Here is a 22871-nt window from a genome sequence, read left to right on the forward strand (position 1 = left end):
TCTAGTACCTCTTGTCTGGTGCTGGTCACAAATGTTGGAGTGTTCCCTACGTTGTATATTTCTAACTTATTACTAAGAATAAATTCGAGAAGGTACTCACCTCTACGATTAGTGTCACTGCTTCCCCACACTACGTGGTGGGCGTTGGCATCGCAGCCGAGAAGAAGTGGTAACGCCCTCTCCTCGCAATACTCCGTCAGCTTTGCGACTTGTTCCGGTGGAGCCCGGCTCTCGTCTCCTGGGAAGTATCCCGATGCTACCACTACCTTTCGAGTGCTCCTCCCGGCTTCCAATGAGACTTGGATAGCCACAAGGTCCCCGGTTAAGAACTCTGAAAGACATATGTATTTTAGATTACGTTTGAGAATTATGCAAGCTCTTGGTTTTTCACAAGACGAGTCCCAAATTACCTGCATGTCTCCTCCTTGCAGACCGCGAATCTGCCCCCGGTACACCCAGGGCTCCTGAGCCAGCACTATTCCAATGTTCTCCTTGGAATTTGCCCTTGCAATCACTGCAGATGCAGCTCTCGCATGGTGGAGGTTTATCTGGGCTATCCTAGTGCTGGCCATTGGCTCCGTTATTGTTTGGAGCTCTTCTCCACTGTCGGAGTGTCACCCTCCTCCTCCGACATGGCGCTTTCCTGCGCGTCGCTGTCCACCCCGAGCCCTAGCAGTCCTAGGTCTAGGTCGTCCAGCTTCTGCTCTTCACTGGGCAGCAGGTCTATTTCCCTGGTTGATCCCGTTCTTTCCGCCTCTATGGCTTCCGCGACTTCTTCAGGGACCTCGGTAAGTTTTCCACCCGATGCCTCCTCCGAGGTCTCTTTCCTTGGCTTTTCCTTGTGCACATGCACGGGTATGTTGCCAAATCGGTAGTTGATATGACAACTCCGACGTTTAATTGCCTCTAGGGATCGGTCATCTACCCCGATCGTGAGGAGTTTACCCTTTCCCTCCACCTTGCTTCTGAAGACTCTCCATAGTCGAGTATGGAGATCTTCGTTCTGAGCAATTAGGAGTGTCATGAGGTCTTCTGTTACTATTGCCGCGGCCTTTGGGAGAAAAACTGTCACCATGTGGGCTCCTGGTATATCATCTCCAGCACATGTTGACAGTTCCACCCCTTCCCAGCCTGGCAATCTAGGAATTATGGTTCTGACCCATTCTGCGGTACCTTCCGTCGCGCAGTCCACCAGTATAAGGCCTGGTCGAAAGCGTATCCCGGTGAACACCAGTTTCGACGTCCATCCCTTGATCATCTGCTTGACGACAAGTTCTTCAATGGTTTCCTGTTCCTCCCGAGTGAGTATTTGCTCGGGAAACCTTTTTGGCAGTATGGCCAGTCGAATGCCCTTGACCGCACTAGCATAGCTAATGCCGGGCTTCCTGGGTCCTGCCTTCACTCCTGACCTGCCCGGGTTTTCTCCTCCCGTGGGTTCAGGTCTGGGTTTTTTGGGGGCATTCCCTTCATGCGGGCTGATCTCTGCTGCTCCCCGCTTTCTCGGCTCCGGTAGAGATGGCTTAGGTCTGTCCTGAGCCTTCTTAAGGGCCTCTTCTGGTTTCAGGCCTTCCTTCAGATAGCGCAGGTACCATTTAACCCCGGCGCCACTGAGACCTGTCTCCTTCCTGACGTCTGTTATATTTATCTCAGACGTGCTTTTGCTGGTCCCTGCTCTTTGAGCAGTGGTGTTCGTTGGCTGTAGTCCATGCAGTATACCAATGCTCACCTTGGATCCACTGCTTGACGTCCCAACTTCTCCCTTCTTGGGTGTAGTCACCTGGCTTTCAGTAATTCGGAGACGTGCCTCCACCTGATTAACCAGTTTTGGTGCGGTACGGGGCCCCGCTTTTTTGGTTTTTGTTTTTTTTTTTCCAATTTAGTACTCATTTGATTCCCACGAGTATGGGGATTAAGAGGTCCGCCGTGCCATAGCCCCCCGTAGCACGGTAAGATCTAACTTACTCACTGAGGCGACCAGGTATCAGTGAGGCTCCGTTCGAATACAGTCAGTTACCCCCGACTGCAAACTATCCAATGGGCACGGTTCGCATGACACCCTGGATTGGGGGAGGTGTTTTTCGACTCCCCAGTCTAGATCCGTAGCGTTTTGTTAATAGTAGGGTCACCTCGTACAGGGTGTGGCTATCACCACTCACTAACGGTCTTGGTAGACGAGAGGCTTGGCCCCTGAAAAGGCACACACCGTCCCAGAGGAGAGACAACTCATCCTTGGACAAAGATAGGTTGGCCTCAGGGAGCTATGTTCCGCATCAGTCTATCCTGCAGTACACTGCTTGACCCGTAAGGGGCAAGCATCTTCTATGATGAGAGCTTCTCAATTCTGTTCCCAGGATCTGGTTGTGGTCATCTTACAATACCAAGAGAGATAGAAAAGCAGGAGGACTAACGCCATAGTTTCCTCTGCTTACTTCACCTATGGTTCTTAGTCTCCTCCGCCGAAGCAAGAACTAAGGAATCTGGTAATGTTATGATATGAACGCTCAACGTAGGATGCGCCCCTACGTTTGTAGTGCCAAGAAGAAGTAAAATAATTGACCTAAGAATCTGCACCTCGAAGTTGTTAGAATTGATTAGAGACTGGCGGGTGTTAGACAAAGTCTCATTGATAGACAACCGTTATGTGTGACTAAGGACTGCTTGGACAATAGAAGTGTGTGCGTGTATGAGAAACTGGAACTCAACAGAGAGACTTTAATGCTGTCCACAGTCCTTAAAAAAGATGGGTCGAGTACCTCTTAGAGAACCGGATGGAACTTTGACGAACTCGACCAAGCAAGTGCGGTTGATGTGACTATGCTAGCTGCTGGTCGATGTCTCACAGACAGTACACAACACGCCGTCGATTTCAGTAAATCCAAATAAAGCCACTATGGTATACAAAAGGGAAGAAAGTGGCTGGTCTTTGCCTTCCAGGGGCGGATGCGGGGTGTAACCCTTCAACTCTCTAAAAAAGTGAAATATTTGGGAGTTATTTCAAACAAAAAACTTCTTCGGAACAAACATATAGAAGCAAAGATGGAATGAGCTCTCACAGCTTATAGGCTGAACATTGGGACCCATGTGCTAATGTGGGTATATGGTGTAATCATTAGGTCGATATTTGCTTATGCATCCGTAATGTGGTGAGTTAAATTGTATCAGAAGATTTTTTACTGCAAACTAGCCTTACTGCAAAATAAATGCATTTCTGAGTGTCACCAGTGCCATAAGCACGATTCCCAGGGCAGCTTGAAATGCATTACTCAGTTTGCAGGCCTTTGATTTTTATATTCAGAGCAATGAACGCAGCTATTAGAATAATTTGTTTAGATTTATGGGGTAACAACGGACGTGAGAGGGACAATACATTGGAAAAGTTATTGGGGAAACTGAATCCAATTTCCGTAATATCTTTTGATGCCGAAATCTTGTAGAAGATATGAAATTATCTCGAAACGTTGAGAAAACTGGGATGAACTAGAAGAGTGTGTGACGAGATATACTAGGGCCTTCTACGCCGATGGCTCAAAACCAGAACATTGGTCTAGAGCAGGTTTTTTCTTGGGATAATATGCAATGATCTTTCAGGCTAATGTGAATGCGATCCCAAGGGTAGCAACTTGGGTGACTGACAAGCAGTTAAAGGGCAGGCAATCCTATTTATAAATTCAATACGGTAAGAATACTCTGGGCATCTGGTCACTGTGGCATAGAAGGAAATGAAATCTCGGTTGCTTAGCACCATTTCTCCTATTCCGGACTGGAATCAGCAATTGACGTGTCCGTAGCATTGGCTAGTGCTGCTAACGAAATGGTAACAGAGTCTGAATTCTGCAAGACACATCGAACTCTCCCTGTCAGAACCAAATAAACTTATTGTAAAATTTATCCTGCCGAAACGAAGGAAGACTTGCAGAAATATTGTGTGCATTCTGGCTAGCTATAATGGACTAGCTGGACATACACCTATTCAGAATAGGAATTCGACAGATGTGAGTTGTGTCCTTTCTATAATGAGGAAGCGGAATCCACGGAACATTTCCTATGTGATTTCCCCGTCTATAAACCCATCAGACATTACATTTTCGGTGCTGATGTCCTCCAGCTGCAACAGATAGCATTACATCCACTGGCGAATGTCTTGTGATACATAAACACATATGGGATTTGGAAAAGTCGAGTACAATTGACCGCTAAGGTCTGCTCAGTGGCTATACCTCCACCAACCCCAAATGAACACCTCGAAACCCTGGTTGACAAATGACCCGTTGACTTTCTTCGTGGATCCTCCTGTACTGGCCACATTTATACTCTTCGTCTCATTGCGGAGCCTACTCGCACTGCGTCATGGCAACTTCAACAGAACTGAATTCTATCACCGATACTATTGTTCCCAGTTACCGGTCCTGCATGCTTTTTCGACCGAAGCGACGAAGCGAGAAAAATTTAACTGAAGGTAAATATCAGCAAAACCAGAACTCCACAGCACAGCGGAGGACTGCCAGCTTCTTGGAAAATCTCGGGGGGCTCAAGAAAATTCCAAAGGGCCAATAACGAAAGCACTTTGGCTTGGCTGACCCACTACGATAATGACAACTATGTAAACGTAAATGCGATGTTCAATATATTACGGCGCTGCTATGACATACCAGCCGGCATCAGGGAATACCCTAACTGCAAAATAACAAAACCTGCCAAAAAAAGGGTGGAACTCATTGCAGTCTGGATTAGATCACAAATCAACCAAATTCAGTAATTCTATTGTTAGCTTTATCATAAAGTACAAAACTGTGATGAAAAGGAGTTTAGATTTCGCAGAACCTTCTGGAAAAAATTAAAGTACATTGTCAGAGACCGCTAGCCCAGCCGTAAGTAATACTGACCCCGGCCTCCTATCATAATATTTCAGTCTCAAAACAAAATGATTTGACATGCTTCAAAACATAGGTTCAAATTGGTGTGTAGCGCGATGGTTGTTATTACCCCACTCAAGCAGCAATACCAAATTTTTTCCTCTCTTACTTGCTCTGTCTTCAACTGGAACAATGCAAATATGTCTGATGTTAGCGCCCCAGGTGCCAGGACGAAGACGTTCTCCTTCATGCACTTGGTTAGACCAGAAGTGCCATACTGCCCTGTAAAGACTTCAAAACACGTGGTGTGACTGGCGCCAGCAACGCTAAAGGATGGTGTAGAGCACTTAGAGCAACTTCTAAGAAAAATATTTCTGGGCTACAAACCTACCTCTTGGCAGAAGGCTAAGATAGTCTTCATACCGAAGCCTGGGACATATGACTATTCAATTCGAAAGAACTTCAGACAAGTCAACCTGGCATGACAGATATTCAATAGATAAGATAGATTTTAGAGTGTGGGTGAAGCTACATAAAAGTTGGTGTAGTGAGGAAAATGATTTTCTTGCCAAAGTTGGATGGTTCGTCATCGAGTATATTTTATTATAAAACATGCTATAATTAAAACCTCAGTGTATTGCTAAAAACGGTTGTGTGGTATTATCAATTGGTGACCTTCTAAACAAACGTTATAACCTCGACCCATTTTCATTTGATAAGAAGTGAAGGGGAGTAACAGATAGCTTTCTATCAATCTACTTGCTTTTGCCTTAGAACCCCATTATAAATAACTTTTGAGTTGTTATTAACACAGTTTCATATTTATACTATATATCCATGGCTATATTATGCAGAGCAAGCCCTTTCGAGCGCAAATTTCCACGATGCTAGGAAGCCATAAGCCAATTATCTCATCAGAGTTCATCATTTTAATGTCTAATTTGCTAATTTCATAGCACAGACTATCAAGTTCAGACTTACGGCGAAAAACAGATGGAATATAGATACATATATCTACATTGAAAGTGTACATATGAATCCCACGGCGCCGGATACTCTGCCCTGAGTGTACGTCGCCGACATGTATTTTTAATTTTATTATTTGGGCCATATGTCTGTACCTTATTAATGAAATCGACGATAAATGTAAGCTAATTATAACTTTATTTTGGCAGCAATAACAAAAAACGTATTAACTCTATTTTAAATTGTTGTCTGATAAAGTCATTGTGTATACGGAGTCTAGCAGTATGGGATACTCTCGTACAAAGATATCAGACTGTGCTCCTGACTACATCAATGTTAGAACAGGTGAAATTCGTATTCCGAGCACAATAGTGAAAGAAAGGGAATTGTTCAGAGCTTGATGAAACAAGCGATTAATACGGCCATGGAGATGCTTGAAATAATTTGATTATTAAAGACAATGCATACGTATATTCTCTGAACTTACACGAGTCGGTTGGATTTGGACACTTCTGTGTAATTTTTACTAAATCTTATTATTCTTCCACCATACCATTTTCCACCCGCATGTCCATTTAAAAGATACGACATTATATCCCCTTATTTTATAAGGTACCTATCGAGCACGTTGGCGAATTTCCATTCCAGGATATAGAAGAAAAATTCTCAATCACCACGCTCCCTTTCCAACCCCTAATCTGAATATCGATTTGAACCCATAACCCCCAAATCGATAAGGCGAATCTCCACCCCACGACAAACCACCCTCCAATCTGTAAGTTTTTTAATATTAATATATCCAAGGCCTAGCACAACCAACTCAATCGATTCTGCCACTTCATCCGAAATTTCGCTCTTCATCTAAGAGGACGGTAACCTTCACGTTTCTACGAAAATGTTGGAATCTTCTTTGAAGAAATTTAATGATTAAAGTTCATGAAAATTCTGAGAGAACCAATGGAAATTCCCCACCTTTATGACGTTACACATCCTATACTTTCAGAAAGGTGTAACTTTGGCACATCTACATATAATAGACAATCAATAGGTTGATGAACCCCCACCTGATTGGGCGTATTGTAACGAGGTGACAAAGTGACCAGTCAAAATTCAATGGTCACGTTCCGTCAATTATAGTTTTAATGCTCCTCTTTTATGTGTATTCAATATATTCATGCGTCCTCAATGTAACAATGATTCATCGGACAAATCACGAATGCCAGAGGAGATAGCAAGCGACCTTTACTAACTTCATTCAAGAGGGTGGCACTTAGTAGGCAACGTGATAATTGCTGATCCGTATGCTATCGTCCAGTAGACATCGTAATTAATAATTAATTGAAAATTACATAATTTGATGTTATGATGATTCCAAGTGATGACTTGAAAGACAGAACAATGATGTTCCAAGTTATCAGCAACTGTGTCTGTCGTTGCGTGAACAATTGTAGGTTTGGTTGACATTGAAGATGAAATTGAGATGAATTTTAATTGAAAACATTTTCCGAGACAGCATTACAATTAAAACTACTACTTGCAATTGAATTGTAGATATTATCTCAAAACTATTTTTAGTTTATTGATGTGGCTAGAATTAAAACGACAGGGGATGATATGCATTCCATTTGTTAGTTACGCTTTATTGAAGCCGATACGTGCAAGGGCATTTTGAATTGACTTCAAGATTTACTATTTTTGATACTGGGGTATAGTTCTAAATCGCACTAAAAAAAGCTGTATGTATATCAGCCAGGATCTACACGAGCTTTAAAACCTTACGAATTTACTAGGCCACCCAAGTTTCACCCTCAACGTCGCGCCCGCATAAACAATGTGCTGAGGGGAAACATTATTGTCTATTACTCCTTATTTCTAGGTACCGTTATTTTTGCCGGCGGTGGAACCGAACATAATGCCACTCAACGGGTCTGCCTTTGCTGTTTTATCCAAAATCTGAAAATACAACTATCTCAACCAATCTGTCAAGTTGAGAATGTGCGAAGGTAAAAGTGGCAATGAATAGGTCACATTTAGAAAAGACAACGGGTTATGCCATGCAATGGAACCTACTTCCCCAGGATGGATGGCGGATGATTCGCTTTAATGTTACGTAGCGTACAAAAGTGGGAAAAGAGTACTAACTTCTCGGGAAATGGGGGCATGTGTTGCCAGGAAGCGAGGCTATGCCTCACATAGGGGCTGATGGCAAATATTGTAATGACATAAAGGGAACCTGCAGACGTAGCAGAAGACCTTAGTATCCTCCGAATAATCTCTCAAACATATGTCCAATTTGCCGAAAATTTCAACAGACCAAACCTAAATCACAATCTCGATTCTCAAACTGAGAATTTCCTAAGATGCTCTTCATCCTTACCTCCTCTTTAGCTACGCAATTGTTTAGAGAACCTGCGTGAGAAATACTACTCTAAAACTTCACTAACTCACGCAGCCCGTGAACCGGCAGCCGGAAAATAGACAAGTTGCTTCTGAATGTCGAGTCTCAGCCCACGATGTATCAACTCTACCAATTTGTCTGCCGTGAAAGATTATCTAGTATATTGGCTAGCGAACGCGCAACTTTATAGTAGCTGTCGAAATCTTCGGATGAACCTTCCTTGCGCTCTCGCATCAGTTTAAGGGTATCCCCATTATCTACAGAATCCCTGAATTGCTGACGAAAGGTCTCATGAGAATATATGCACTGATTCGTCCGACAGGCTGGTAGTAATCCCAGTACCAATCTGCTGGTCTATCTCTGAATTGGGTATGTTCATAAGTACATAGCATACCAAAATCCCTTGGAGAGTTGACGTGGCAACGCCTCCACCCATGAAAAAAAATGTTGGTGGTGCCATCAAATATCAGCTCCCAGGATGCGATAATTGTATAGACACCATTCACTGAGAAGGTATTAAGTCATCGGGCCTGGCGTTCTAAAGCTGGGTCGGCATCGTCCTATTCCTAATAGTTATATATGTAGTCTGGTCGGAATCTGGCATCCATGGGTAGGATATATTGCTGCATAATTCGCTGATCCTAAGTTGAACTAAATTAAATTATTAAAAATTGTATTAATATATTATTGTTAACTTTATTTGGAAAGTATTTCGGATCCTGGACACCATATCATGGCAACTTTTTTATTATTTTCAGATTTTTCGGTTGGGTAGTTTCTGGGAATGGGTCCGTGAAAGAAATAATCACTTTCCCCCCTCACACTGCCCCTTTCCAACAAATGTCAAAACTAAGAGCGGCTTCGGAAAGTACTAACCGAGACCTTCCATTTGATACCCCACATGACCACATTTGGTAAAAAAAATTATACCCCCTTTTGCATGTATGGAAACCTCCTCCTTAAATTATACGTAGAATGATGTAACTCACTATATGCGTGAGCGTTTACAGTTTACACCGTTTCCAAAAAAAACGCATGTGGCAGACCGTAAATTGATTTTAATAAGCTTTTGTTTTTCACAAAACCTTAAAGAAAGAGAAAGTGTGGAATGGAAAATAAAATAATCCAACAAAGGCAAAAATAAATGATAAAACCCAATATAATAAAAAATGCAAAAGAAATATCAAAAGAGAATAAATAATAAGGGTAAAACAATCTAATCAAACAGATGTTCAACTCTATACAACTTCCGCAAAACTTATGGATGACCATTTCAAAAAGTAGGCTGTAAAATGTACGCAAGAAAATCCCCACCCAAGCACTATGGGAGCACGGAGAAACATCAATCGAGTTGCTCCCCGCCGCAAAGTATTAGGTAATCAAATCAAATATAGCGAGAATTCGACCGTCTTCACTTGAAATCCGAGGACAAAGTGAGAATGAATCAATAAGGACGCAACGGCACAACATTTAGCCGACTACCTCCGTAATCCATCAAAGATTCATCTCACCCGTCACTTCTTCCTGACGAAGAAAAAAGAATATTAAATTTTTCAATCATTTAAACGAAGAAATTACGGCTTCACTAGAACGTAACGAAAGACACCCCTCAGGAGTTCGGATAACAATGCCTATCAGCATATAGTCTCAAAGGCCCGTAGGTCCAGAGACTTTCGGGAGGCAATCGAGATGGTAAGTCCCAAAGGCAAAAACAAGAAACGACCAACTCTTGAGGTATACTACCGAGAATGGGATTGGAAACTCTACTCTCACTTGCTTCTGGGGACCAAAGCATGTAACCTAAAACTTTGAAGATGGAGTCATATGTACGTACGGCCTAGCGGGGACAATGTTGAGAAACTATTGCGTCTCTACCCGACAAATTGGAACCTAGTTAATTTCCGGCATGAACCATACCGCAGAAGGCCCCAACAGACTTTCATGCCGACAATTCCAACAGAACAAATCTAAATCACAACCTCGATTCTCAGACTGAGGATTTCCTAAGATGCATTTCATGTTTACCTCTTCTTCAGATTCAGCAGAATAGCTATGCAATTGGTTAGAGAACTTGCTTGAGAGACACCCCTCTAAAATTTCGCTCTGCTGCACTACTCACTTCCAGCTCGCAGACTGGTAGTCTGCCACCAATCTGTCCGCCTCTATGCGGAAATGGAATTAGTTAATTGGCAAAAATGTGGGTGTACCATCTAATACCAGCTCTCAGGATGCGATAAGGTGTAGACACGACCCGCTAAGAAGGTATTAAGCGGTCGTGCCTGGCATTCCAAAGGCTATCGTCAATCCATTTATTAAAATATGCATAGATTTTTTTTCCAAATATCATTAGTGTATTAGTGATTAAAATTATGAGAGTTCGACTAGCGTAAGTCAAAACGGACGTGTCGCGCACCCTTCTTCCTGGTTGAATTTTCCTTCGGAAGGAAAGGCTTTAGCCAGGAAGACCCTCTTGAACATGCCTTCGACATCGAAGTTGAAGTGATGTGGGTCTTGCTCGAGGCGCCTCATAGAGGTTGTCGTAAAGTGGCTGCTACTGTCTCTGGGAAGCGCCCGTCCTAATTAGGACTTACGTACAAGAGTCCAGATATCTGGGCACGCCGAGGTGCTCTAAATGCTCAAACGAAAACGAAACAAAAGTAGAGGTTCCGTAGTATAGGTGGATAAATCTCTGAAAGACTTGTAGCGCATTGTACAGTCGAACAGCATATTGTTGAAAATTAACGAGATTTGATGATATGCCTTACTAAATCGAAGGTCGAGTCAGCGATAGACCGTGCGAAGTCGTGGATGAGTGGAACAGGGTATCGGTCTGGAATCGTTAGGTATTTAGACGTTTGTAATCCCCACAAAATTTCCATTCGCCATTGGGTTTAGTGAAGACTAACAGCTGTCTGAAGATCTGCAAATACCCTAAGAAATTTTTCGAACTCTTTCCACACAGCTACAATTAATTATAAACATTATTTTAATATTAATTTACTTGTATGTGCAGTTGAATGGTTTTCTTTTTTTTTTCTCATTTAACATTCTGCCTTAGCCTCAGTAAAATTTCACACCATGTCGCTCAACGATTAAGTTTTTATGCTCACCTCAGTCCAATTCTGAAGCTTCATCAACGGTTTGTAAAGGAACGAGCTACCAAGGGCCCAACTCACCTTTCTTAACCCGCACCATTGTAATGACTGTCAAGTAATTAAGGTTGTGCTTTCTAATGATTGATACTGTATTGCACCTACATCAGCATCCCACACCTAGGCTTTTCTTTCTCTTCCAAAACAAGGTCATTAATTGGTTCATTTAAGGACCGTCAAATGGCCATTGTCTATTACGTGGGCAGGACTACATAATAAATCGAAAAAGTGGCGAATTTTGACCGTTCAGGACCTATGGCATTTACCAGAAACTACTCTGGAAGACTCATGTTGGGACCATATGTCGGAAGGCTTTGATAATCTGCAAGTCCTTTGCTGGGAAGAATTGACGATGCACCCCGAAATTACTGAACTAGTAGATATATACTGCAATAGTAGGGCCAATAATTACCTTTCGAGCCGTAATGTAAGCAACTCGAACGAATATCGGCAGACAAGCTTCAAAGACTCCCAATGAGAATATGCTCAACAGCGTCTCTAGAGGTCCTTCTGTAATTGCCCCACTTCATTTTTGTAGAGAGGCGGCTAGCAAAGAAATCTTCGGAATGTCTCGGGGTATCAGCGACGCCGAGAACTCCCTAAACCGAAAGCAGGATATTTTTTCTAGGTGACAATGAACAATGACCTTCATTCGACAAGAAAATTGAAACACGGTAGAGCAATAGGGCATGGAAAAGCAAGGCGGTGACCTACAGCTTAAACCAATAAGTGATTACCTAGTCCACTAATGGGCGCCCCATCGCAGAGGGAGCGAGTGTTGAAGTCATTGGTGCAAAAAAAGTACTTCGAACCTATCAATTACGTTTCACATGGAAATAGACGCCATAAGTACGTGCGTCTACTTTAATCTCCAAAAGAACGCTCGGAGGCATAATATTGTGATTCTAACCAAAAGCCAGGCAGCTACCAGGACACTTAGATCTAAACTAGTATGGAAATGCCTTAATAAATTGAATACGCTTGGTTTGCACAATAAAGTCTGAATACTATGCGTTCTTGACCGTGTTAGATTCGAAGGTTATGAATGGGCTAGCCAGAACAGGGCAAAAACGCGGCAATATAGACCATAACGTTTTCGTGGAATCGGGGAACGGTTCATGGCCGTATCTCTAAGGAATGAAGAGGACAGGTTGAACGAACTATATTGGGCCAGGAATGCAACAATCGAGAGTGCTCATAGGGGAGGTACGAATCGAAGCACTCGCAGGATTCTTTAACCCTCATCAAGAAGAGTTTAACAATAATAGTGGGAATACCTTTTGTCCACTGCAGGCTAAATTACCACCCAAGGGGGTCAAGGATATCTACGGATACTTTCTGCAGATTCTGTTGGAAGAGCGCCCATATTCTGAAGGGCTAACACTAGTGGTATTGGAATTTTACGCAGATATATTTACCAAAGTGATGTCAACCCCTTACTCTATTCTCGCTTCTCCTTTTGATACTTTTTGAATAGCTATGCTGAAACATCACGAGTGTCGAAACAGCAGTCACAATTTGCCTTTGTCAAGTTAACTACCAATATAAAATTTTCAGCAAACGAGTGGAAAAGAAAAATAGGAGCAAGAAAAGTTTGTAGTGCCTCAGTTTTATTGATGGATCAAGCCGTCAAATAAAGAGAAACAACAGATGAAACCAAGAGAGCTATCACTCTTTCAGTCAAAACAACAATATCTATGCCGTAGAACAACTGGATTAAAAACAAAAAGCAGGGCCACATACAGATGCAGGCAAGGAGGGCGATCTTCTTAATCTCCAAGAGTACCAGTAAGGCGGGGAGCTGTCTAAATTGAAGGAAAATTGATATTCTTTCTAGACCTCATCCCGAATTACTGACACCAAGGGATAACATGACAACTAGGTTTTATTTCGATAAGAAGTGTGAAACCCGTTGGAGCAAACTGAGTGAACGTGGCATTGACATACGGTAAACAAGCAGGCATCGGGGTCATTGGTCCAAGAAAAACGCATTTTGCACCAATGGATATACATTCCAACATGTTCCACGCGGAAATATATGCCATAGACAAATGTGCCCCATTCAACCTCGAAAGAAACTATGGGGAGCAGAGCATTGCTATTCTAACAGACAGCCAAGTTGCTATTAAGGTACTTAAAACTTAAGTATTACCTTTTAGTGAAATTGTCCTCGAAATTGGAAAGTTCTTCACCTTATGCGTGTTTCAAGCAAATGACTCACAAACTCTCGTCAACTTAAACGCGAAATCTGCCGAGTTGTAATTGATTACAATATTTTGAATTTAAGTCACGAGCGAGCCGAAGTGTTCAGAGCCGCGGTTGGATACAGAAGAGACCGACTTATTTCCATGCGGTCCTTACTGTCCCAACCAACGGCATTTTTTTACCGCTAGTTCTCCACTCCCCTGGTGCGTTCTGAAAACGAGTGAGTGGAGAGTTTCTGAGTTCGGCGCCATCTACCCGTCCGCATCCGCAACATCCGAAATAAATTTCGAATGCTGCAGATCCTGCCGCGCCACATCACTCCGCCCCCAGACGAAACCTAGGGGGTTTCGGCGACGGATCCCCGAACTTCGTTCGCCGTTAATCCACAAAGCGGACACGACGTTGCTTCGGGGCGCACACGGGTTTCAGCCTGGACAAAGAGACCGCCTTTTTGTGACCACCGATCTCGAGCTGGAAGAAATGTTCTCCCCTCTCGAGAACGCGGTACGGGCCCTCATATGGAGGCTGCAGCGGCTTCCGGACGGCATCCGTCCTGATCAGCACGTGCGTGCACGTGTCCAGTTCCTTGGGCGAACAAGCAGGTATGGACGAGTGTCGAGTGGGTGGTGGCGCTTTGATGCGTCGGAGATTGTCCCTCAGCAGACGCACCAACCCCGACTCCGTGAGACCCGATCTCTTGTCGAAGACCGGATCGCTTGGGAGTCTTGGGTTCTCCCCGTAAACCAGCTCCGCGGGGCTGGCAGCAAATTCCTCTCGGCGGCCGAGTAGGACGAGAGGCAAGACTTGCGTCCAGGACTTGTCGTCGCGTGCCATAATGGCGGCTTTCAGCGTCCGGTGCCAACGTTCTAGCATCCCATTGGACTGCGGGTGGTATGCAGTAGTCCGCTGGCGTTTAAAACCCAGGAGTTTGCCTAACTCGGAGAAAAGGGTGGACTCAAATTGCATTCCCTGGTCAGTGATGATCACTGCAGGGACGCCAAAGCGAGGTATCCACTCTCGGCAGAGGGCTTCGGCACAAGATTGCGCCGTAATGTCCTTCAGAGGTATTGCCTCAGGCCACCGCGTGAACCTGTCGATGATTGTGAGGCAATACTTGTAACCGTGCGAGTCTCGCAAAGGCCCTATTATGTCGAGGTGTATGGTGTGGAAACGCTTGGTAGTGCGGGGGAATGAGCCCACTTCTTTCCTTACATGCCTGGAGACTTTACACTTCTGGCATGCGATGCACTCTCTGGCCCAGGAATTGATATCCTTGTTCATGGAGGGCCAGAAGTATTTTCCGGTGACTAACCGGTTTGTTGTCCTGATGCCGGGGTGCGCCAAGTCGTGAACTGCGTGGAACACTTCCTTGCGAAATGTGGCCGGAATGTATGGCCGAGGTCCCTTTTCCGAGTCTTCGCAGCAGAGCGAGAGGTTTGAGCCGAAGATGGGCAACTCCCGAAATTTGTATTTGGGGTTGGACTTGAGGCTCTGAAGTGCTGCGTCATCCACTTGCGCCTTGGCAATAGCCGAGAAATCGAGTGAGGCGGGGATGTTAACTTCGGAGACACGAGACAAAGCGTCAGCAACAATGTTGTCCTTCCCGGACACGTGCTGGATGTCTGACGTGAACTGGCTTATGAAGCTCAGGTGTCGAAGCTGACGAGGGGACGCTTTGTCGGGCTTCTGTTTCAAAGTGAACGTGAGAGGCTTATGGTCCGTGAACACTGTGAACGGCCTGCCTTCTAGGGAGAAACGGAAGTATTTGATGGACAGGTATGCGGCGAGCAGTTCGCGATCGTAGGTGCTGTAGTTCCGTTGAGCGGGATTCAACTGCTTCGAGAAGAAGCTCAACGGCTGCCAAACTTGGTCCACCTTTTGGTGAAGGGCAGCACCTACTGCGATGTCAGAGGCATCAACAAAAACGGCTAGGGGTGCATCTTGATGAGGAAATGCCAAAAGTGTAGCATCAGCCAGTTGCTGTCTGGATTTATTGAACGCGCAGACAGCCTCTTCAGACCACACAATCTCTCGTGTGTCTTTTGTTTTGGGGCCAGACAAGTACGCGTTCAAAACGGACTGGTGATGGGCGGCCTTGGGCAGGAAACGACGGTAAAAGTTTAGCATGCCCAAGAACCTCCTCAACTCCCTCACTGTTTTTGGACGCGGGAAGCTTGTGATTGCTTGCACCTTGTCTGGGTCGGGCTGTATTCCTTCAGAGGAAATGGAGTGGCCGAGGAATCTCACCTGTTTTTGAAGGAATTTGCACTTCTCAACGTTTAAGACTAAACCGGCCTCAAGGAGACGTTGAAAAATGCACTCGAGATGGGCTAAGTGCTCAGACTCAGTAGAAGAAGCGACCAAAACATCATCCAAATAGACGAAACAGAAATCGAGGTTTCGCAGGACTGAGTGAATGAACCTTTGAAAGGTTTGCGCCGCATTGCACAATCCGAAAGTCATTCGGATGAACTCAAAGAGTCCAAAGGGTGTGCATATTGCCGTCTTTGGAATGTCTTCAGGAGCTACTGGGATTTGGTGGTATGCCTTGGCTAAGTCCAAGGTCGAAAAGATGCGGCAATTCGCGAGGTGATGCGCAAAGTCGTGGATGAGTGGAATCGGATATCGGTTGCCAATCTATTTACCGCATCGTTCTTCTCGCTAGTAGTGTTCGCTTCTGTTGTTTTCTGCATTTGAAAATAATCAAAGCCTAAATTATAGAAGAACCGTAATGTAGGTATATCCTGAGGCAAATCATCCCCTGATGGTAAAATAGAACGTGTTGCTGCAAAATTAACTCGTCCTGGAAGTGTAGCCAGTGTCCCTGTATGATGCCGACATACATTAGAAGTTGTCATAGTATTCGATGAAGTTGATGTCATAACCGAAAAAATTGGTGGAGGGGGTGGAGGAAGGGTTCCCAATGTTGGAAAATATGCACTGGAGACTGGCTGGAAGCCTGATGATGCCGGCTGCACGTAAACCCCATGAGGAACCACTGGGCCTGGCGGAGTCGGGAATGGTTGATTATTATACATGCAATAGAAAGGATTATGAGAGCCTGCATGGATTACACCATTTTCGTAAGGATAAGCATAAAACGAATCCGGGTATCCTTCATGCCCATACGCCACAAAATGATCACTTGAATCAAAATCCAAGTCTTTTTCATCTTCTTTCTTTGAATCGCGTTTAGTGTCGGTGCCACTAGTTAAGTGAGATAAGGCTGAGTTCGCACTATTGCGTCGCGACTGTCGGTTATTATCACCATTGTTAGAGTGATCAACATTGAACGGCATCGTTATCATCTCGTACGACTGTGGATAGTAATGCTGTATCGACGTGAATTGCTTCAGCTGATAAGAAACATCCTCTTTGCTTGATGTGATCTCGTCTTCTGTGTAAATTTCCTTTTTGATAGTAGAGATGAGTTCGCGGTATCTGCTTTTTCCATTCAATTTACGGCACTTTTTTCCATCATTTGAACCAATTTTTTCCGGACATCTATCAATATGTTTTTGATACCGGAATGGCAGCGGCCATGGCTTAGCAAGCTCTGACGGTAACGGTTGTAACGATTCATATGGAACCGTATGCTTCTGAGCCAGCTCTTCAATATAGACAAGACATGGTCCTTTCTCGGGAGACATATCTTGGATGTGACAATTGTAGAGATTACTTTGCGACGACCCCAATTTCACCAGGCATTTCACACCAATCTGCAGATTAGAGCCTCCCGTATACCAATTTTTAAAGCGCTGCTCTTTTCGTTGTTCGCTCCATGCATCAAATTCAATATTACGATATATATCGGGATCCAATGCCTTTGCTACTTTGTACGGAAATGGGGTTATTCCGTCTTTCAGTAGTTGCTGAACACACGAAATATATTTTTCAGGTAATAAAGAGTCAAGTGTTTTCGCGATGTTTACAACGGCACTCGACACTCAACTGTAGATGCGAACGCGTGAAAATCGCTTGCCGTACGGTCTACTGATATTTTTGATGAATTTCTCAGTGTTTGGAAGTTCTATTTCTGCCGTGTTGCTCGGACGAATTTTGTCGTTAATAGAACTTCACCAATGGCGGCGATGGCGGACAATTTGTCACTTCTTTTTTTTATCGGGGTCACCACTTAAGTATTACCTTTTAGTGAAATTGTCCTCAAAATTGGAAAGTTCTTCACGTTATGCGTGTTTCAAGCAAATGACTCACAAACTCTCGTCAACTTTAAATGAGATAGAATTTACTAGCGCGAAATCTGCCGAGTTGTAATTGATTACAATATTTTGAATTTAAGTCACGAGCGAGCCGAAGTGTTCAGAGCCGCGGTTGGATACAGAAGAGACCGACTTATTTCCATGCGGTCCTTACTGTCCCAACCAACGGCATTTTTTTACCGCTGGTTCTCCACTCCCCTGTTGCGTTCTGAAAACGAGTGAGTGGAGAGTTTCTGAGTTCAGCGCCATCTACCCGTCCGCATCCGCAACATCCGAAATAAATTTCGAATGCTGCAGATCCTGCCGCGCCACATTAAAACTACCAGCTAAATTCCAAACTGATATGGGAATGCCTTAACAGACTCAAAACCCTCAGCTCGAATAGTAGTGGGAATACTGACTGGTCATTGCAGGCTAAACTATCACCCGGGAAAACTAGGGATATCTACCGACACTTTCGTTAGATTCTGGAGGAGAATTATGAATCCTTCACACATGTTATGGAACAGTGTCCGGCACTTGTGCAAAGTGGGTTGGGTTACTTGGGAGAACTCTGATGTTAATAGCAGATGCCAAGTTGAAACACTTAGACGTAGGAAACGTAATAAAGTTCCTGTCCGTTGTAGGTTTAAGCGACATGCTGTAGTTTATAGGTATACCAAAACCTGTAGAGGGGCTCAAAAGTTCTTTAGGATGTGCAATATTGTTAAACCAAAATTGAAATCAAAAAACTCACACAAAAGGACTATACACTGACTCAAGACTTCAAGAAGAAAATTTTAGTAGAAAGAACAATCAGCATATTTCTGCTCATAACTTATTCTCATTTACTACTTTGAGTTGTTCAGCCACCCGATATCTGTAGTCACTAGTTTACTTTTGCTGATGCCACAATATACGTAGCAACCATTGTACCTCACACGAAGTAATTGTATTGCTACTTCATGCTAGTACCGTTGCCGTTCAATTGTCCAAACAGGTTCGAATGGTGTCTGAGATATTTTTCTCCTGGCAGTAAACTGGGTGCCTTCGTCTGGAAAGTGGTCGTCAATCATACGAGGGATTTTTCGAAACAAACCCATAATTAAGATCTCTCTACCATCAGTAAAAATTATTATATCCGTAATTCAAAAGAACCAGTAGTGCTTTTACGGATTATCACGGAGTGTATCTCCTAGCAGAATGTTCTACCTGACACCCCAACAACGAATAAAAGGGGAAAGAAGGGGAGCTAGAAACTAACAAAAGAGGTATGCTCAGAAACTAGGCTAAGATGGACAGTGGGAACTTTTAAACCACTAAAATCTCCCGGAGTAGATAGCATTTTCCCAGCACTTATCCAGAGAAGCCTAGGAATTATCTTAGAGTCTCTTCTGAGGGTGGTAAGGGGGAGCATAGCACTGGGATACATACCAAGGGCATGGGGACGGGCAAAAGTGGTATTTATTCCGAAAACGGGTAAAAATGATCCTTTTCACACTAAATCTTTCAGACCAATTTGCCTAACATCGTTCGTATTCAAAACGGTGGAGCGTAATCCCCTACATAGCTGTCAATACGCTTACCGGCAAGGATGGTCAACTGAAACTGCTCTGTATCAGCTGACAAAGGTACTAAGGGATGCCATAGAAATAAAAGAAATTGCACTGTGCGCGTTTTTAGATATCGAAGGAGCATTTGACAACACATCGCAAGCAGAGATACAAGATGCCCTGAGCGGCAACGGAGTGGGAAACACCCTGGCATTCTGGATGGGCAAAATGCTAGAAAGCAGGCAAATAGAAATACCGACAGATACAAATTCTATTGTCATGAACACCACTCAATGCTGTCCACAGAGCGGGATACTATCGCCGCTTACGTGGAGTATGGTAGTGGATGAACTCCTGGGCGTGTTAACAAATACTGGAATACAAGTCCAGGGTTACGCGGACGACATTGTTTTAATCTGTAGGGGCAAATATGAAGATACCCTATGTGATAGAATCCAAACTGGATTCTGGTGCAGGGAGGTGGGACTGCGGATCAACCCAGCCAAAACCACCATAGTACCATTCGCTAGGAGGTGTAAGCTTGATCACCTGAAAGCCATAACATTACATGATATGGAGGTGAAACGAGAAACAGAGGTCAAATATTTGGGAATTACGCTAGACCAAAAATGACTCTGGAAGACACATGTCGGAAACACTTGTCGGAGAGCTACGAGGGCTCTGATGACTTGCAGATCCATAGCAGGAAAAAAATGAAGTTGCAGCCCGAAAATACTACTTTGGATATATACTGCAATAGTAAGACCAATGATTACCTATGGAGCGGACATACCCAACGGCATCCCTGGAGGTCCTTCTGGGATTAACCCCTCTCCATCTGCACATACAGATGAAAGCAAGGAGGGCAATATTCAGGATAGCCGGTAGTATGAGTGAGGCAGGGAGCTGCCTAAATTGAAGGAAGATTGATATTTTTTCTTGGCGGTATCCCGAATTACTGATACCAAGGGATAACATGACAACGAGGTTTCACTTCGATAAGTAATTTGAAACAAGGCAAACTGGGAGCGCGGGGCTGCGATATACGGCTTAAACTAGCAACTGATTACTTGGTGCACTGACGGATCCCTCACAGCAGAGGGAGAGGGTGCCGGTGTCATTGGTCCAAGGAAAATATACGTTGAGCGAATGGGCAGGTACAGAATATTCCAGGCGGAAATATACGCCATAGACAAATGTGCCTCCTCTAATCTACAAAGGAACTATAGGGGGCAGAACATAGCGATTCTCACCGATAACCAAGCAGCAATCAAGGCACTTAGGTCCAACCAGGTAAACTGGTATGGGAATGCCTTCAGAGACTGAATACACTAGGCTCGTCCAGCAATGTCTGGATACTTTGGGTTCCAGGCCATGCTGGATTGGAAGCCAACGAGGCAGCGGGCGAACTAGCCAAGAAGGGAGCAAGGACGCCTTTACTCGGGCCAGAATCCTTCTGTGAAATCGGAAACGGTTGAGGGAACTATACTGGGCGGGCCTACCAGGGATGGAGCAGTCCAGAGTGCTTATTGGGCGATACGAATCCATACGTACAAAGGATTGCTTAAACCTCATCAAAAAGAACCATCGAATCATAGTGGGAATTCTCACTGGTCATTGTCGGCTGAACTACCACCTAGGGAAGCTAGGGATATCTACGAACACTGCCTTCAGGTATTCTGAGGAGGATGACGAAACCTCTATACATGTCCTGGGACAGTGTCCGGCACTTGTGCAAAGTAGGTCGAAGCATCTGGGAGAACACTTAATGCCAGATGCAAAGCTGAAAGATCTGGAAGTAGGGAACATACTAAAGTTCCTAACGGTTATAGGCCTGCTTGAGATACTATGATCAAAGGTACACTATAACCAGTAAAAGGGGCACAATAGTTCTTCAAGGACGCGGTGCGACTTTCCCTTAACAGAATAATAATAATCTCCTGAAAGATTAATCTATAAATATAATCCACAATAGTACCAATGCGTCTATCTGCTGCTAGTAAGTAAATGCAAGATAGATTTAAGGTATCTTCAAATGATGCAAAAGGGGTAGTTCTAATCGCTCAAATAATGCTTTAGCAGCCAAGCCTTTGGATTTGTGCCAGTAGCTTTTTGTTAATTGAATTTAGCGTCGGCTACCATATGATGCATACCATACATGCATCCAGCGAACGATTTCTTAGACAGGACATCAAAAAAACTCTTCCTCTTCCAGTTGGTCATTGTGGTGTCGGCATCACATAAATTACCAGCCAAGCTAGTACTTTCGTTAGCATTCAGTAAATCTGCATGCCGGACATTTAATCACCTACTCTGCCTACCAAAAACCTGTGGTTCTCCACCATCTTGGGGTATTTCTCTAGGAATTTACGAAAATGGGAATTTTAACATAACATGAACGATATGTCTACAGACAAAAGTAATACAACTTTTATTTGAATTTCTACGTGAATCGAACAAATCAAATTATAAATTCTGATGGTGTCATAGATAAAAACTTTAATTGCTCTCTAATGCGTGGACGTTTACAATTAAACAAATATCACCAACGGAAATTATATCATCCCACCATTAATAATTTATTCGCAAACTGAATCCAAATGATAGACTCAATTTATGATGACTCAGGTTGCATTAAATTCTCACTTAGATATCAGCTGTGCATCGACAACTGAATAAAGTCTCCCCTTAGCAGTCCTCTCACGTACGAGAATGCCTAATAGGGCCGCTGACGATTATTGAGAATCATCTTAATGTAACAAAAACGTTAATTTTACAAATATTGTATTTTTTTCGTTTACAGATTATCTTCTCGAAGATCTTCAATCTACGGTTTCGGGGAGTGAAAGTCCATACAATGGCCTCAGGAATGATTCTTCGTATAGAACAACAACCAGAGACATCGAATATTTGTCTCCATCTAATTCAACCACTGTCATTAGAGAACGTTCTAAAAGTCCCAATTCGGTAAGATATTCAAAAGTGGATGGCAAACTAAATAGCTAACCACCCCCACTCTTTTAGACTACTGACCGGGTTTATAAAACATCCAACTACCAATACTCTACGGGTCCAGTGTCATACAGTTCAAATCCAAATACCAATCAGTTGGACTCGTTACTGCAAGATTTGAAAAATGAGCGGGAAATCACTCGCGAGAGGGGTAAGGCTCTGAAATTGCCTACTTGAGGGAGAATTCTACTTGTTTCCTTTCATTTTACAGATTATAGCCATGTCAACGATATTCGTCTGGATCCTGGCTTGGTGTAAGAATTTTACTAGTACTTACAAAAAAATTGTCTCTGATCAAGGTTCTCTTCAATTTTATAGTGAACCTGGTTCTACCGTGACCAAAACAACGAGGGTATACACAACTTCCACTAGTGGCGGAAAACCAACTGTGCAGCGTGAACTCGTTTTCGATCCACCAAGCGCTAGTTCCACTTTAAGATCATCTGGTCGAGCAGGACCGAAAAGCCCATCTTACATGAAAACAACAGAAACTAGAACTGTAAAAGATGTGTCATTTGAACCAGGTAAGCTTA

At 43.7% G+C, this 22871-nt stretch overlaps 1 protein-coding gene across 3 annotated transcripts in view; it reads left to right on the forward strand.

Moving 5' to 3' along the window:
- The window catches only part of LOC119656755 (leucine-rich repeat extensin-like protein 5), a 106645-nt gene that overhangs the window by 71269 nt on the left and 12505 nt on the right, over positions 1-22871 (forward strand). For all 3 annotated transcript variants that reach the window (XM_038063326.1, XM_038063335.1, XM_038063345.1), the window contains 4 exons: positions 22130-22293; positions 22351-22489; positions 22550-22592; positions 22657-22862. In XM_038063326.1, coding sequence (XP_037919254.1) covers positions 22130-22293; positions 22351-22489; positions 22550-22592; positions 22657-22862 — 552 coding nt within the window. The remainder of the gene's footprint in view (positions 1-22129; positions 22294-22350; positions 22490-22549; positions 22593-22656; positions 22863-22871) is intronic.

This window comes from Hermetia illucens, chromosome 1, assembly GCF_905115235.1.
Source record: "Hermetia illucens chromosome 1, iHerIll2.2.curated.20191125, whole genome shotgun sequence".
NCBI lineage: Eukaryota > Metazoa > Arthropoda > Insecta > Diptera > Stratiomyidae > Hermetia > Hermetia illucens.